Raw genomic sequence first — 17,172 nt, 5'->3', positions numbered from 1 at the left:
AAAGGGCCGTAAACAGAGGAACCGAGAGGCGCCCCCTCAGTCTCGGCGCCCACGACCGAGCAGGAAAGTGTGGGACCTCGAGAACCAACAGGAGATGGGGCGCGGGGCGAAAAGGCGCAGCGCTGCAGTGGCAGGTGTCACACTGCTGGCGGGCAGTGGCCTCCCATAAGCTCTTCAGTGGGGTCACGGTTGGAATTTCCTAAAGTAAAAAAAAACTATTGTTGGTTTAAAAAAAAAATCTTACCAGGTCAGGTAACCGCTGAGCGAAAAAGCTATTTGTTTGATTTATTTCAGAAGCGACCTGGCCACAAATGATGGCACAACGAAGTGGCTTTATCGGCTTGTGGACATTTATAGCAGCCAAATGCTCTAAACGCGGTGGGGGGGGGGGGGGGGGGGGGACACAACAGTGGTGTTACCTAACAAAAAAAACACGATATTAAAGAAAATAAAACTTAGTTTGACGAGAGAAAGCGACACTCTTTTAGTTCCAGAAGAACGCTTGCAAATTGTGGAACGCGACTGTCAGGCGAATACACGGACGTTCACAAATGGAACCTTTACACAATAAATCCCACACGCATCCACTCAACATAACAAGGCCTGCAATTATATTTCCCCAGTGCGTAAGGCATCATCAGAGCTGTTCTTTCTGCCTAAAGGACCACCTAATGGCAGCTTGCTACTTGTCCACATCACATGCCTGCACACCATATAACTCACACCTCAACCCAAGACAATGATCCCCCATATCATCTTTATAGAATGTATATTGTTGGGGCAAGTACTGTTAGCGAGCACCTATGCATTTCCAGCACGGAACATGAGGGGGTGGGTGGCAATCACCATGCCAGGCCGCCTTTCACTCTGCAGTGGCGATGTTTAGACACCGTACCAGGTATTGTCCTCGTGTAAGATTGAGTCGACCTAAAAAAAAACCCAGGACCGGTTCAGGTTAATCGTCACTGGACTTGAACTCGGGTTGTTGGATTCGTAGCGTGCCAACCGCTGCATTACCACTCCCCATAACACACGCCTGCACCACCCACCTAAATGCCCTCTCACTCACACGCCTCTCTCTATCCTCCGCATGCCATCTGTCCGGTTATGAACCGGACTTGCCATCTGTAGTCGGGTGGAAGGAATCGATTTGTATGGTTATTGTGCTGAACTTTATGGCAAGCCGACGAGTTTTGACAGCCCCAAGCCGACAGAGTTATGCCCGCGTTTGGTCTGCGCTGTGAAAAAGTTGGAGACTCCAGCCCTATCCCAAAAATCCCCTACAACTCAGCGACTCTCGACCACGTTGCGATGAGACGCACAGCACAGACCCATTCACTTGAACTTTATTTAATCGATACTCCCACGACAAACCGAACAAGAATGCGTCGCACCTCGCAGCAAGGAACACACGACTCGTCGTTAACCGTGGTATGAAAAACCAACGCCATCGAGTGTCGCGCAAACCAGGACTAGCCACACCGTGCTCTTTCCACACCACAGGGAACACGGAGCAATTGCACGATACAGGGTGGATGCAAACGAGGGAGTGATTAGCCCCGGGGGTGAAGGTTACGTCCCGTAAAAGAAAATCCCTGTTTACTTTTAAGTCAGCGGTTCCCAGGACCCCAGGATTGGTCTGCAGTGGCAAACAGCCCACGTCAAGCAGCCAGCATCAAACGGGACTGTCAAAGTTGCAATTGTCAAGAGTTTCTTAAATTGAGCAAGGATAGTTATAAGAGCTTTTGAAAAATCACAATAGAATGGAAAATATCCCCGAGGGCTTGACAGTGGTGAGCAGGTCCTACTGGACATCTGTGAAAAAGAGCTTCATAACTCATCGGATTTCCCCAGGACAAATAAAAGATTCTGATTCTGAGAGATCGGGAACCACCGATCTATGCAGGAGCTCGTGTCGCGATCCCGTCCACTCGAGCGTCCGTGCTGCCGCCATCAATATCTCTGTGCGCCATCCCACGTTTAAATAGAAGGCAATGGGAGATGCGTACAGAGGTACCCACATCCAGACACACGCGACGCCACAAATCCTAGGGTGACGCGCGAGTTTAATCATCGACAGCGTGACGCTGCAATACATGCGATCATTGTTGAGGAGGCGTGACACCCATGTGAGAGATATGTTTACGGGAGTGCAAGCAGTAGTTGAGTGTGGCAGTGCAGGCCCGCCTAGGAGTCATTGACGGCCATGTTGCCCAGGTTGGCAGCTAGGCCGTCTCCCTTTCCGCGCTTCTGCTTCTTGATCTGTTCCTGGTCAATGGGAGCCGACTTCACAAACTTCAACTCCTCCTTCAACCCTGCGGAGAAAACACGCAAACAACCACGTGTGGGCCCATGTGGTTCGTTCAGTACCGAAAATCCCCACAATTCTGGACGAGTCACTACACTAGGAGTAAACTGGACCGGGATGAGCGTTCACGTGATTCTGACTCCTGGTCTGCTCATGCCCCAAACACCTGAAAAATTCCATCACTTGACAATTTCACACACTCACTTCAATTAAAAAAAATATTTTACCAGGAAACGCTCACTGAGCTATATAGCTATTTTTCAGAAGTGATCTGGCCACAAATGATAGCTTAAATAAGTGGCTTCTCATGTGGAAATGTATATCAGACAAATACTCTAAACGCATGTTTCTAAATGTGGAAGGAAAAACTGGAATACCCTGATAAAAATCCACGCGACCACGAAGAGACTTGCAAACCCTAAATATACAGGCGTTAGGGTCGGGATTAAATCCACGACCTCCTGTATACCGGGCGAGGTAGTTAACATCTCCTAGCCATCGTGACGCCCACACTCTCCCAGCTGCATTACAATGCAACGTTGATGGTTCTGTGCGACGACTTCACTTTCCGTTGCATTTAATATTTGTTCTTGTCTGTTTACACACTGGTGCAACAATCACAACACTTCCATGTGAATGTCTCTTTAACTTAATGTCACTACAGAATGGTTGGTTTTTCTCCAATTTTGATTTGGTTGCTTATGTTCTAATTTCTATTTGCTTCGTAGCTGCACTTTTTTATGTTATTGCTTTCATCATTTTGGTGACCCAGGCCAGCGATGCTTTCAAACGAGACTCATCCTTGGCCTATCGAGTTCCCATTTGATCACACAAAAATAAACCTGAATGTGCGAGCGAGCGAGCTGTGCGGTGGTCAGCGCGGTGCTTCGTTCGTACCGGGAGGCATGAATGGCCGCAGAGCCTCGGGGACCACCACACCAGTCTCGGTCTGGTAGGTCTCCAGGATGGCGCAGATGGTGCGCGTCGTGGCACACATGGTGGCATTCAACATGTGCACAAACTCCGCCTGCACGCATTCACCGCACACATGCCCACAGCACCCACGTCACCCTTGGCAAGCGTCGGCCCAGCGGTATTTTTAAAAAGCACGGAATGTCGGAACCTATGCCCTGCCCTCCACCCTCGGGAAGTTTGGCTGTAGCCTCCTCCGCATGTAGGTGCTCGCTAACCAGCACTTGCCCCCAACGGTTTGCACACGCTACACTGGAGATCTTTGTGTTTGTGAGCCATAGCGAGGGTAGGCAAGAAACCGTAGAGGAGACACCTGCCTTGTCCATCATTTTCTTGGTTTGGCCGTAGCGTACACGCAGGCGCCGCGCCTGATAGTCGGTGCAGTTGGAGCAGGACACGAGCTCCCGGAATGCGGCAGAGCCGGGGAACCACGCCTCCAAGTCCAGCTTCTTGGCGGCCGCGTGGTTGAGTGCCCCTAGAGGTCGGTGTGGCATGAAGTTGCGCGCGCGTGTTAAGGGTTTTTCGCCACGAGCAACACGACGCACGCAGCCTCCACTCATCACCACACACAGCAATACACAATACCACACCACACATCACCACACACACACACACCGTCAATAAGAGCCACCATTCACCATAAAGTGGCGGTGACTTCATCATGGCGCTTGTGCCAGGCTAGGTGTACCTTGAGGCCACGTGAAGTGTCAAAGGCTTGCTGCTGGCGGGTCACGGTTACAGACCCAGGTGCTATGGATTGACTGAGATGTCTGGCAGATGCACCACTCGTGCTCCCCACTGTGCCAACTTGCCAAGCCACAACATTTACAATCTGAGTATGACGTTTTGCCATTAATTACAACTAGCTTCATCAGGCGACAGCCAGATTTGTGGACAAGCCCACCTGTTTCGTTCCTTATATAGAGGCGTAGATGTGGTGACCAGACTTCTGTGCTCGTGCGCCAAGTGGGGGGGGGGGGGGGGATTAATGAGCCAACGTACAATTTGCATGCGCATTATGCGAGCCCTTTGATCTTGTCCTTCCTGTCCATTGTGTATTAAAATTGGCGTACCAACGGTAATCCCTAATGAAGTATGGTGCCCTGTATAGGCATGCATTTAAACAATGTATTATTTGACGATTCGCTTCCACGCAGCACGAAGTCGGTAGCTATCCACGCAGCACTAAGTCGGAGGCCACTACCGGCAGCAGAGTAATACACACTCGGAGGCCAGGTGCGAGTCACCTTGTGCCCACAAGGACTGCTGCCACTGGGTGTATACCCTTACAAATGCGTTCAGAAGGGTTGTGAGTCAAGGAGGGCCGGGCTCCACCAAAACACAAACCGCTCTCTAACCGGTGGTGGCAGTGCAGGTGGGCGCCATAATGGTGAGATGTTAACTATCTTGCCTGGTAACCAGGAAGTCGTGGGTTTGATCCCGACCGCGATACCTGTATATTTAAAGTTTGCATGTTCTCCCCGTGGTCTCGTGTATTTTTCTCCAGGTCCTCCGGTTTTTCCCTCCACATTTAGAAACAAGTGCGTTTAGAGTATTTGGCTGCTAAAAAGATTTCCACATTACAAGCCACTTCATCGAGCTATCATTTGTGGCCAGGTCGCTTCTGAAAAAAGAACTACATAGCTCAGTGGGCCTTTACCTGGTACATTTAAAATAGTTTAGTGTATAGTTTAGATGTGGCCGTGGTTCGTGCGAGCGGGGCGGGCGACGCGCACCGGACACGATGTTCACGATGCGGTACGGGATGCCCAGCTCTTGATAGAAGCCCTCCGCCGTCTTCACCATTTCGTCAAACATCTCCCAGGACTTGTTGTCGTGGGGCGACGTGTAAACAAACTGCTCGATCTGCACGAAAACAGCCACAGAGGCGAGTTAAACCCCCTCGAGGTACTGAGTTGAACCCCCACTCCACCGTGTAATGCACAGCAGCTTCCTCTTCCCTCTCATGTTTATTGAGTTTTTGATCCATGCTTGGTCAGGATTGGGCAAGGACATAGCCCATAGACTCACATTGCCCATACACTCACACAAAGCCCATAGACTCACATGTTGCCCATAGGCTCACAGATTGCTCATATACTTACGCATTGCCCATATACTTACACATTGCCCATAGACTCACACATTGCCCATAGACTCACACATTTCCCAAAGGCTCACATTGCCCATTGACTTGTTGCTGTTGTTGTGTAATGAGCTTGTGAGTAGGCCTGCTGACTCATAGCGTACAGAATGAGCTTTCCCTGGATTCCTCAACGTGAGTCATCGCACACCCTGTGCCATTTTATTGAGGGACTGTGTTGTCTTGGTGTGGTCTGGGACTGTTTTTGTTGTTGTTTTGCTGCCTTGCTCAAGCTTGCATTTCGTGTTGTAATTTGTAATTATATACTTTATTTGTAGTGACTTGCTTACCTTTTCTCTATTTTGCACTCCTATTGTTTTGTATTGTTTGTTGTTGTAACTTGCTGACGCGCCCCCTACTGGACATCAGTGAAAAAGAGCTTCACAGCTCAGCGGATTCCTCCAGTCTAAATTAAGTCTGAATCCGATTCTCTCCCAGGATTCCTCAACGCGAGTCATCGGGCACCCTGCACGCTCTCCCAGGATTCCTCAACGCGAGTGTACGGCGCTGGGGCCGACGGCCGCGTGGGTCGCAACGTAACTGGGCGATGTAGCGGCAGGAGAGGCAGTCGACGGCCGCAGGAGTGACGTGGTGGCGAATGTCTGAGAGGCTGGGAGCTGGTGGCTACTACGCTGCATGCGGCCTCTAACGCTGCACTGTGGAGTTATGGGGTTCGTGGTTCATGCACAGATTCATGAAACTCCCTCTATACCCATGGGCATCAACGTGGCCACCATCTCATGGATTTCTAGCATCTCATGACAGTACAGCAAGTGGGTTAACTTGCATCTGAATGGGGATTGTGTTACCCCCCCCACCTCGCGTGTGTGTGTGTGATTTCTCCGGGCACTCCTCTTCCCTTCCACATGTATATAACACTCATTAATGGAAGCGAATGAAACCTGTGCAGCACGTTACAATTCTACATACACAATTGATATTTGGGTTAAGAAACACAATGATCTGGCCAAATTTGTGTCGTAAGACGCTCCCGCCACCTGACAAAGCAAAAAAAAACGAAATCGTCACATGGCGTACAAGCGTTTAACGCGCGTAGTTTCATATTGTCTAGGCTCACTCTCCCGGTAAGTTAGACAGCGATTCTCACAGCCACATTTAGCTATTAGATACGCGACGTTTTCGATCGAGACTGCATCAAGCATCATCAGTACAAGGCCCAGAAAGCCCAAACAAAGTAAACGGAAGCTGGAGTGCGCGGCGTTTGTAGGCAGGCGCCATGCCCTGTGCCCGCATGCCTCATCGAATTGGTTCGTTCGCGGCCTGCACTCCTTGCTCTGCTGCGTTTGTTGTTTTTCTCTAATCATCTTCAAATGATAATAGTCAAACTCATCACCACGGCGGCAACGATGGCGACGACCCTCACCTTCTCAAACTGGTGCACGCGGAAGATGCCGCGCGTGTCGCGCCCGTGCGAGCCGACCTCCTGGCGGAAGCAGGAGGAGAGGCCCGCGTAGCGCATCGGGAGCTGCTCCGGCTTGAGCCACTCGTCGCGGTGGAAGGCCGCAATGGGCTGCTCCGACGTGGCGATGAGGTACTTCTCGTCGACGGAGCTGTCGTCGGCGTGCTCGCTGCCCTTGCCCACCACCTGGCACGACGTTCAAGCCCGTCAGCCACCGGCTGACCGCGCGGAGAGGCAACACGCGACATGGCGTACGTACGTGTGTGTTGCATGTATCAGCGTGTTTGTACACGTGGGGAGGGGTGTGGCGTAGTGGTGGTGAGGGTGCCGAGTTAGAAAACCAGCAACTGGAGTTCGATTCCCGCTGACAGCCAACATCGTTGACGAATATATGAACTGGTCCTGGACACAAATGAGTACCTGGTGCGACGTGTAAACATTAATACTGGGGAGTCAAAGGTGGCCGGGCGTGGTGCTGGACACCGACCCCCCCTCTTGTCCCATGCAGGCCTTCATAGGTGCTCGCTAATAGCACTTGCCCCAACTGTCTGTTAAGGCTATACGGGGATCTTTATATGAGTATTTTTGTATGCAGCTTGACTGGGTGAGCAAAGTCTTATTTCTTACTATTACTATTTGTTTACTTATCACAAAATCTAAAGACCCTTTTTCGGGAGGGTCCTGCCAACTATTCGCAGTAGGGAGAGCGATGTTGTTGCTGCATGCGATCCCGATTTGACACTGGTAACCCTGAATGTGTTCTTAAAAAAAAACGCGTAAAATGAAATTTCTAAAATCGGAACGGCTTTTCGAATTAATTTCATACAGAAAATGTAGGGATGTGTTTCAAGATATTCCAACTCTACTCCTAACCTAAAAATGTACACCTATATCACTTTTCACAATACCTAAATATAAAAAATATATATTAAAACGATTGAATAACGAATCTATATATATAAAAGGGAAATTTGTGAATGTGTGTCTGTTCGAAATGTTTAGCATACTTCCCGACATGGAACAAACTTGAAATTTGGCATGTGGGTAGCTTCCAGACTGTACACAATGCAAAAAGTATAAAAATAGACTTTTGTATTTCTGTGATGTCACCCGCATGCGACAGCGTCACGCAGTGTGCCTAATGACGTCACGCATCTTCCCCCACCCTCCACGTAGGCCGTGTATTAATCCAAGACAAGAATCCAAGTCTCGGGCGAAGCCGGGTAGTAAACATAGTTTTAAAATAAAATTTACCTTTTCAGGGAACTCACCAAAAGATGTGCATGTTGAAATGACTGTAAAGATGATGTGGAGGCATTACTGTTGCACTGTAAGCATACCGCGATGCTGTCATGGATGGATGACGCAGCCTCTCGGGTGCTTTTTGTTTCGTGATCTCACGGCGCGTGCTGGAGTGCGGTGTGGGACGTGCACCCATGCACGCACGCACGCACCTTGTAGAGCTCTTCGTCAAACTGGCTGAGCTGGGCCACCTCCTGCATGACCTCCTTGCGCATGAAGAAGGGCGGGTAGAGCGGCGTGTAGCCCTGGCTGTAGAGACGCTGCAGGGCCAGCTGGATCAACGCCTGCTCCAGGAACACCAGCGGGCCCTGACGCAAAGATCGCAAGCGGGATTTTTGTGTTTTGATACCAACACAGTCACCGAGCACAGGCCCGAAGGAGAGATATGCGACCGGCCGACCGCGATGCCGACCGAACTGGTCGCCTCCGGGTCTCGCCACGTCTGCGTCAACGTCAGTCGCTGCAGACACACAACTCCGTCACACGCGCGCACACACACACAGCTGCCGAGCACAAACCCGAAAGGACCAAAACGTCAAACAGTGCTACTGATGGATCCAAGAGTGTAACGGGCTTCTTGAATTGAGCACGCGATTATGGGAGAAGAGATGATGGGAAGAGGGAATTCCCAAAGTGGAGCAGTGCGAGGGAGGGAGCATGAAGTGAAGAAATGCGTCGTGCATCTTCAGCAAAATCCCAGAAGTCGGTACAAAAATGGCTCAACATTGTATCTTCAATTAAACGAAACGTGACGGAGAGCGCAGCGCCACACATGCACCTGTCATTGTGATTGCTCTCGTTAACCCAGGAACAACCTCGCCGAGGCCCAAAAGCATTTTTCAGGAGGGTTCTACCAAGATTTCCAGCAGCTAGTTCACAAAAATACTCTTCTTCTTCAAATGACAAAATGGTCCACGCAGAAAGGGCCCGCAGAAGCGGATAATCCGGAGCTAGCTCCGAGAGCTCACCTTGAGGAAGTAGGCCCTGCTGCCCGACACGATGGCCGCCTTCTCGCCCTCGTAGCCGTCCACCATCACCACTAGGTCGACGTGTGAGTAGCGCTTGCGGACGGTGACGTCGCCCCACGTGCGCTCCACCTTGTTGTCCGCGTCCTGGACACACACGAGCGGTCGCCCACGAAACCCACCGGACCCCGTCGCACTCTCATCATCATCTCCACCTCGTCATCTCCACAGCGTCACACCGGCACGGCACTGGGACACGACACGAAGACGCGTGCGCGACACGCACACGCTGCGTGATGCTGTGTGTGCATGTTATGCTACGTCTGTGCGAGTCTGTGCGTGTTTGATTGTGTCTGTGTGTGCGTGAGGCTGTCTCTTTGGGTCTGTGCGTGACCCTGTGCGAGTTTGCGTGTCTGCATAATTCTATGTGTGTGTGTCTGCGTGTCGCAGTTGTGTTTCTGAGTCTGCGTGTCTGTGCAATTCTGTGCCCGTGTCTGCACAACACCGTGTCCTCGTGATGACGGAGAATGCCTCACCTCGTCGTTGCTCACGGGCACCGAGGGGTGCAGGATGTTGCCAACCTCACGGAGGCTGTCGAGGCGCACGGCCTCCAGGCGCAGGCGCTCGGTATCGCAGAGCGCGATCGCGTTGTCGATCTGCAGGCGCAGCACCTTGATCTGCGCCACCGACAGCGCCTGCAACAACAACGCAAAGTCTCCCCCTGTAGCCTTGAACAGTCTCTAAGGGCAGATGCTTTCAGCGAGCACCTATAAAGGCCGGAAACGGCGCACGACGGGAACGGTGTGGCAAACAATTCTCTCAGCAGTTTTTGTCTCCAGGCCGCAGTGCTGATGTTTACGCACTGCAACAGGAACTTCTTTAAAGCCGAGTAGACCTAGCGGAGGCTCAGGGTAGGTGCAGACTTTCGTCGCCGACGTTAATTGCATACGAGAATCGAACTCAACTCGCCGGGTTCGTAGCACAATGTGCTAACCACTGCGCCACCGTTCCCCACATACACACGGTGCTTGATTGCAGTGCTGCACCTTTACCAGCATTGTGGCTCGATCTGCTCCGTGATTTGTCCTACCGGGAGCTGCACTGGACACCATCCCTCCCAGCTACCACAGGAGCTGGTAGGGAGATGCATGTAAAGTTGAATCACAGTCAACAGCATGTGGTCCTGCTGCTCAATTGCAAATTCCAAATGCCTATAATGAGGGACAACCACTGTTCATCTTCCCCCAAAGCGTGGCACTCAATTTATGGACTCCACAGAATGACGGGCAGAGTGGATTCCCTGACCGGCATTTTAACTCGCAACCGTCTGACTGCGAGCCGTTCGCGGGTACTGCCGCCGTGCCACCTGCTTGTCGGGTTCCGCCCAACAAGCTTGTCGTCGCGTATCTCCAAACCTGATAACGGCCCCGGCGAGCACTTTTCAACAAAACGCTGCGCACCCAGGCCAACCGCCAGGCTGCCGTTCACAGCAGCGGCAACGGCGCTCGCGTGGTGCCACGACTGCCCGCGGCCGAGTGCTTACGGCCAACGTGTCCGCCGTGAGCTCATCGAGGCCCGGCGTCCCCTCGGGGAGAGTCTCGTCTTGCCCAGGATCTTCCTTCTTCTACAAACACGCACAAGCACACATACACGCGGCGTCAACCACTGCTGCTGCAGAACACGTGCACGCACTTTCGCCGCACCTCCGACGAACACGGTTGGCTACGCGCGATGAGAAATAGGTTCAACATACGCACGGGGCAGTACGAGTGGGGACGTCGGGTTTCACGTGGTTACAAAGCAGGATTCGGAGCAGGTGACGTCATTCCAAATGAGTTGGCCATTGTGTGCTAGCGTCACGGTCCAAAATACATCACAAATTGTTAGGAAATACGCAAAGCAATCCTCGTCTGCGACTGATAAACCTTGGCAGGACCCTCCTGAAAACTTGTTTCGAGACTCGGTGAGGCTTCCCCGGGACACAAGCGTGTGATAATAATTGATAATACCCCTTTTCCACTGACACATTCGAGGCGAGCCAACACGGTGCCAGCACGGTACCTGAGCCGAACTACCCGAGGAAACGTGTGAATCTAGCTTGGGGCCATTCGGGGCCAAGGGGTGGGGCTAACGACGCATGCGGTGTGCGTGTGGCGTGCCACTGCCAGGTCTGGTTACGCGCCAAGGCGCAGAATCCATGAGTCAATCAGCCACGGGGCATTCGCTTGGTGCCATTGTGGTGGTCAATGCGACCATGCCTGTTGGCTGCCGACGTGGCCATGCCGGTGGCACTACCACTGTGGCCACCCCGGCGAGGATTCTGACGCAAGAGTCGAGCATCTGAGCCTCGGGCAAGCGAGGAGACGCGTTCTGGCCTCGCGATGGCTGGCGCTCGCACCTTCATCTTGTCGCCGATGGTTTTGCTGCACAGGTTCTTGAGCTTGTTTAGGTTGTCAGCGCGGTACCTGCCTGTACGATACATCGCACATCGTCACACACCGCGTGGTCCTTACATCACCGCATTCCATCATCACAAAGCCAATACCGCACGCATTACATATATAGCATACCACATCCTACACTGCACCAAGCCACATACCCAATACCACACCAAATCACAAAGACAAGCCAAAGGTCCCCTATATAGCCTAAACAGACTGCTGGGCCAAGTGCTGTTAGCGAGCAGCTATGAAACCCGGAGCGGCACACGACGGGGTGGGTGGTCAGCACCAGTGGCCGCCTTTGTCTCCCTAGTGGCGATGTTTAAAAACGGCACCAGGTACTCATTTGAGGTTGAGTCGATCTAGGGGAGGGCCCAGGAACGCTGTCGATAATTGTCACTGCTGTTGGCCGTGAGCAAGAATCTAACTCGCTGGGTTTGTAGCACAGCGTGTTAACCACTCTACTACCGCTCCTCCTCACACGACACAGACCACCACATCGCGTATCCAATACCATGGACACACACACTCGCCCCCCGGCACGTGGGGAGCGGTAGTGTAGCGGTTAGCACGGCGGCCCGAGTTCCATTCCCGCTCATGGCCAACATCAGTGACGATTATTTGAACCGGTCCTGGGCCTCCCCTTGGTCGACTCAGCCTGAAGTGAGTACCTGGTTGCGATAGAGAGACAAAGGCGGCCGGGCGTGGTGTTGGCCACCGACCCCCTCGTGTGCCGTGCCCGCTGACGGCGCTCGCCCCAGCAGCCTGTTACAGGCAACACGGGGGACCTTTCGTCTTTGTGTTGCGACGCCCCCGCGGCGCCTGTGCCAGGCTAGGTGCAGGGTGTGGATGAAGCGGATGCGTCCGCTGCACTCACAGGCGCGCCACTGCGTGTCGGCCTGCACCAGGGTGTCCACCAGGCACACGTCTTTAAATCTCCGCGCCTGATTCTCGCGGACCCGCGTCGGGTCGCCCCCCTTGTCCGCGCGGAACAGGTCCAGGTCGAGCACCATGGCGACGGTGCCTCCTCTTCTTCTTCTTCAAAACCTCGTCGTCCCTCTTCACGGTTCTTCCTCGCTGCTCGACACGGCACACACACGGCACGCACCTCGTCTCCCCTCCACTGCGCGTCTCAGCTCGCCACAGCCCTCCTCCTCCTCCTCGTCGTCGACACACACCTCGTCTAACCCTCAACGCTCGTCGCAATGCACAACGTTGCCCGTCTCTCCCCCTTCTTGGAACTCGTCGATCCTCCTCACATCGTCAACATATTGCTCGCTCCAGTTCCCTCTTTACCCACCTCGCTTCCCCATTCCCCAGTTACTACTCTCACTTCCCTAGCTGCTCTCCTCCTCTATTGCTCGTCTCTTACCTCGTCTCTCTCTCTCCTTGTCTCTCGTCTCCTCTGCCCGTCTCTTACCTCGTCTTTCTCCTTGTCTTTTACCTCGTCTCTCTCTCCCCCTCCGTCTCGAACCTCGTCTCTCCACCTCCTTCTCTCTCCTCGTCTCTCTCCCCGTCTCTTAACTCGTCTCTCTCTCTTACCTCCTTCTCTCTCTCCACGTCTCTCTCCCTGTCTCTTACCTCGTCTCTCTCTTCTCCTCGTCTCTCTCTCCCCGTCTCTCTCTCCTCGTCTCTCTCTCCCCGTTTCTTACCTTGTCTCTCTCTCCACCTCCTTCTCTCTCTCCTCGTCTCTCTCCCTGTCTCTTACCTCGTCTCTCTCCTCTCCTCGTCTCTCTCTCCCCGTCTCTCTCTCCTCGACTCTCTCCTCCTCCTCGTCTCTCCCCGTCTCTTACCTCGTCTCTCCACCTCCTTCTCTCTCTCGTCGTCTCTCTCTCCGTCTCTTACCTCGTCTCTCTCCTCGTCTCTCTCTCCCCGTCTCTTACCTCGTCTCTCTCTCTCGTCTCTCTCTCTCCTCGTCTCTCTCTCTCCTCGTCTCTCTCTCCCCGTCTCTTACCTCGTCTCTCTCTCCACCTCCTCTCTCTCCTCGTCTCTCTCTGTCTCTTACCTCGTCTCTCTCTCTCCTCGTCTCTCTCTCCTCGTCTCTCTCTCCCCGTCTCTTACCTCGTCTCTCTCTCCTCGTCTCTCTCTCCCCGTCTCCCTCTCCTCGTCTCCCTCTCTCTCCTCGTCTCTCTATCTCCTCGTCTCTCTCCCCGTCTCTTACCTCGTCTCTCTCTCCACCTCCTTCTCTCTCTCCTCGTCTCTCTCTCCTCGTCTCTCTCTCCCCGTCTCTCTCCTCTCCCTCTCGCCCTCTCCACCTCGTTCAATGAGGCTGACGCAACTCGCGCATTGCGCATGCGCAACTCCGTCCGCCGGCGCCCACGTGGCCGTGCGGCGTGACGCTCGGTCACGTGGGTATCATTCGCAGTCTCTCCGGGGTGGCGGGGTGCTGCCCGTGGCATTTGGTAAACCCACAGCGTCCATCCTGTACACTACACTATACACTACTACATACCTGTCAACCTCCAGCGTCCATCCTGTACACTACACTATACACTACTACATACCTGTCAACCTCCAGCGTCCATCCTGTACACTACACTATACACTACTACATACCTGTCAACCTCCAGCGTCCATCCTGTACACTACACTATACACTACTACATGCCTGCCAACCCCTTAGCGGTGCCCCCTATCTGTACACTACACTATACACTACTACATACCTGTCAACCCTTCAGCAGTGCCCCCTACCTGTACACTACACTATACACTACTACATACCTGCCAACCCCTTAGCGGTGCCCCCTACCTGTACACTACACTATACACTACTACATACCTGTCACCCCCTTAGCAGTGGCCCCTACCTGTACACTACACTATACACTACTACATACCTGCCAACCCCTTAGCAGTGCCCCCTACCTTATTAGACCAATTCAGACCTTATTGGTCACCCCGTGCCCCTTATAAATCTCAACGTCCATCCTGTACACTACACTATACACTACTACATACCTGTCAACCCCTTAGAAGTGCCCCCTACCTGTACACTACACTATAAACTACTACATACCTGCCAACACCTTAGCAGTGCCCCCTACCTGTACACTACACTATACACTACTACATACCTGTCAACACCTTAGCAGTGCCCCCGACCTGATGACAGACCAATTCAGACCTAATTGGTCACTGCATGCCCCTTATAAATCTCAGCGTTCATCCTGTATACTACACTATACACTACTACATACCTACTCTTTGGTTCTATTCGGTAAAGTCACGTAGGTAAAACAAATTAAAATAAATTTAAATAAAATAAACAATTAAAACACGACGTTTCGGAGGCAAAGCAAGCTTCCGTCTTCAGGTGGGACCAGTCGCAGCAAAATCGCTGCACCAAGTGGTGAGGTTCTGGGAACCTCGAGCTTAAATACAGGTTGAGGGGGGGGGGTGTGGGAGGGGCCATGTAGGGGACTTTAGTGGAGTGCGGAGCTGAGTTAATCCGTCTTTTGTTGTGTAGATGGGTCATTGTGTGTGTGCAGTATAAACGGGAAAAAATGAAGAAAATCGTCTCGGATGTGCTGTACGGGGGCAGTAGAAATAAGGAAATAGAAAGGTTCGGAAAGAATATGTTTGGTATACCACTGCTTGAAGTTGCTGTTAGAAATCAGTTAACGTTTGGTATGATTTAAAACGTCTTTCCAGTGGTTGCTTATTTTGAAACCATCCTCTCGGTTGAAGTTATGCCTGTGTTTGTATATCTGAATGGCTTCGTGGACAAATCTTTGGTGATAACCTGTAGGTTTACAAAGAACCTTGGTATCGGAAAAGACAATCTCATGGTCACCCATAGCATTGTAACAATGATCAGCCACAGCAGAAGAATTCGTTCTGCCGTGTTTCAAATCTGATTTGTGCTCGGGAATTCGGTCAGAGATATGTCGTTTCGTCTCCCCAATATAGCAGCCACCACAGGTACAGTTCAATTTGTAAACTCCGGGGTACTGTAAGTCAGGGATGACATCCTTTACGGATGGGATCAGATCACGTATTTTGTGTACTGTATTGAACCGGACTTGGATCTTGTGTTTATTTAGAATTTTGGAAATCTTTTTAGTAACGCCTGCTATGTATGGTAGTGTGATGGTTTTGATCGGAGTATCAAGTGGTTGTTTCTGTATGGTAGGAGAAACAGCTTGGCGGATGGTACGGTCAGAGTATCCGTTCCTCCTGAGGGCCAGCCGTACCAAATTTAATTCATTGGTCAAGTGGTGTTGGTCCGAAATGCAATGAGCCCTATGGTATAACGTTTTGATGAGAGAGTTCTTTTGAGCTGGGTGGTGGTGGGAATCCGGTTTCAAGTAGGATGCTGTGTGGGTGGGCTTTTTGTAAACAGAATGTCCAAACGAGCCATCAATTCCAGACACCCTTCTATCAAATTCACCATGGAAGTAGAGAAAAATGGCAAGCTGCCATTCTTGGATGTTCTGTTTGAGAGGAGGTCTGATGGCTCGTTGGGACATTCTGTTTACAGAAAGCCCACCCACACAGATTCCTACTTGAAACCGGATTCCCACCACCACCCAGCTCAAAAGAACTCTCTCATCAAAACGTTATACCATTGGGCTCATTGCATTTCGGACCAACACCACTTGACCAGTGAATTAAATTTGGTACGGCTGACCCTCAGGAGGAACGCATACTCTGACCGTACCATCCGCCAAGCTGTTTCTCCTACCATACAGAAACAACCACTTGATACGCTGATCAAAAACATCACACTACCATACATAGCAGGCGTTACTAAAAAGACTTCCAAAATTCTAAATAAACACAAGATCCAAGTCCGGTTCAATACAGTACACAAAATACGTGATCTGATCCCATCCGTAAAGGATGTCATCCCTGACTTACAGTACCCCGGAGTTTACAAATTGAACTGTACCTGTGGTGACTGCTATATCGGGGAGACGAAACGAGATATGTCTGACCGAATTCGCGAGCACAAATCAGATTTGAAACACGGCAGAACGAATTCTTCTGCTGTGGCTGATCATTGTTACAACGCTATGGGTGATCATGAGATTGTCTTTTCCGATACCAAGGTTCTTTGTAAACCTACAGGTTATCACCAAAGATTTGTCCACGAAGCCATTCAGATATACAAACACAGGCATAACTTCAACCGAGAGGATGTTTTCAAATTAAGCAACCACTGGAAAGACGTTTTAAATCATACCAAACGTTAACTAATTTCTAACAGCAACTTCAAGCAGTGGTATACCAAACATATTCTTTCCGAACCTTTCTATTTCCTTTTTTCTACTGCCCCCGTACAGCACATCCTCGACGATCTTCATTTTTTCCCGTTTATACTGCACACACAGTGACCCATCTACACAACAAAAGACGGATTAACTCAGCTCCGCACTCCACTGAAGTCCCCTACATGGCCCCTCCCACACCCCCCCCACCTCAACCTGAATTTAAGCTCGAGGTTCCCAGAACCTCACCACTTGGTGCAGCGATTTTGCTGTGACTGGTCCCACCTGAAGACGGAAGCTTGCTTTGCCTCCGAAACGTCGTGTTTTAATTGTTTATTTTATTTTATTTCAATTTATTTTAATTTGTTTTACCTACGTGACTTTACCGAATAGAACCAAAGAGTATGA

General features: G+C 51.5%; 1 protein-coding gene across 7 annotated transcripts; it reads right to left on the bottom strand.

Moving 5' to 3' along the window:
- Positions 1 to 1,330: 1,330 nt before the first annotated feature.
- Positions 1,331 to 13,863, bottom strand: SARS1 (seryl-tRNA synthetase 1). 7 transcript variants are annotated; one of them, XM_076070735.1, is made up of 13 exons: positions 13,749 to 13,863; positions 13,506 to 13,527; positions 12,429 to 12,628; positions 11,509 to 11,579; positions 10,654 to 10,734; positions 9,647 to 9,805; positions 9,114 to 9,257; positions 8,298 to 8,453; positions 6,808 to 7,029; positions 5,017 to 5,146; positions 3,592 to 3,755; positions 3,206 to 3,329; positions 1,331 to 2,315 (listed from the first exon to the last, which is right to left on the bottom strand). In XM_076070735.1, exons 3-13 carry the CDS (start codon positions 12,562 to 12,564, stop codon positions 2,188 to 2,190), a joined length of 1,515 nt encoding a protein of 504 aa, XP_075926850.1. In that variant the 5' UTR covers positions 12,565 to 12,628; positions 13,506 to 13,527; positions 13,749 to 13,863; the 3' UTR covers positions 1,331 to 2,187. The 7 variants fall into 7 exon arrangements, with proteins under 7 accessions (XP_075926850.1, XP_075926847.1, XP_075926853.1 ...); XM_076070732.1 differs by having other exon boundaries at positions 13,506 to 13,534; positions 13,713 to 13,846; XM_076070738.1 differs by lacking the exon at positions 13,506 to 13,527 and adding an exon at positions 12,996 to 13,012 and having other exon boundaries at positions 13,730 to 13,836.
- Positions 13,864 to 17,172: the final 3,309 nt, after the last annotated feature.

Source organism: Petromyzon marinus, chromosome 30 (assembly GCF_048934315.1).
Source record: "Petromyzon marinus isolate PM22_M1 ecotype Great Lakes invasive population chromosome 30, UKy_Petmar_22M1.pri1.0, whole genome shotgun sequence".
Lineage (NCBI taxonomy): Eukaryota > Metazoa > Chordata > Hyperoartia > Petromyzontiformes > Petromyzontidae > Petromyzon > Petromyzon marinus.
This window is presented reverse-complemented; position numbering and strand designations above follow the sequence as displayed.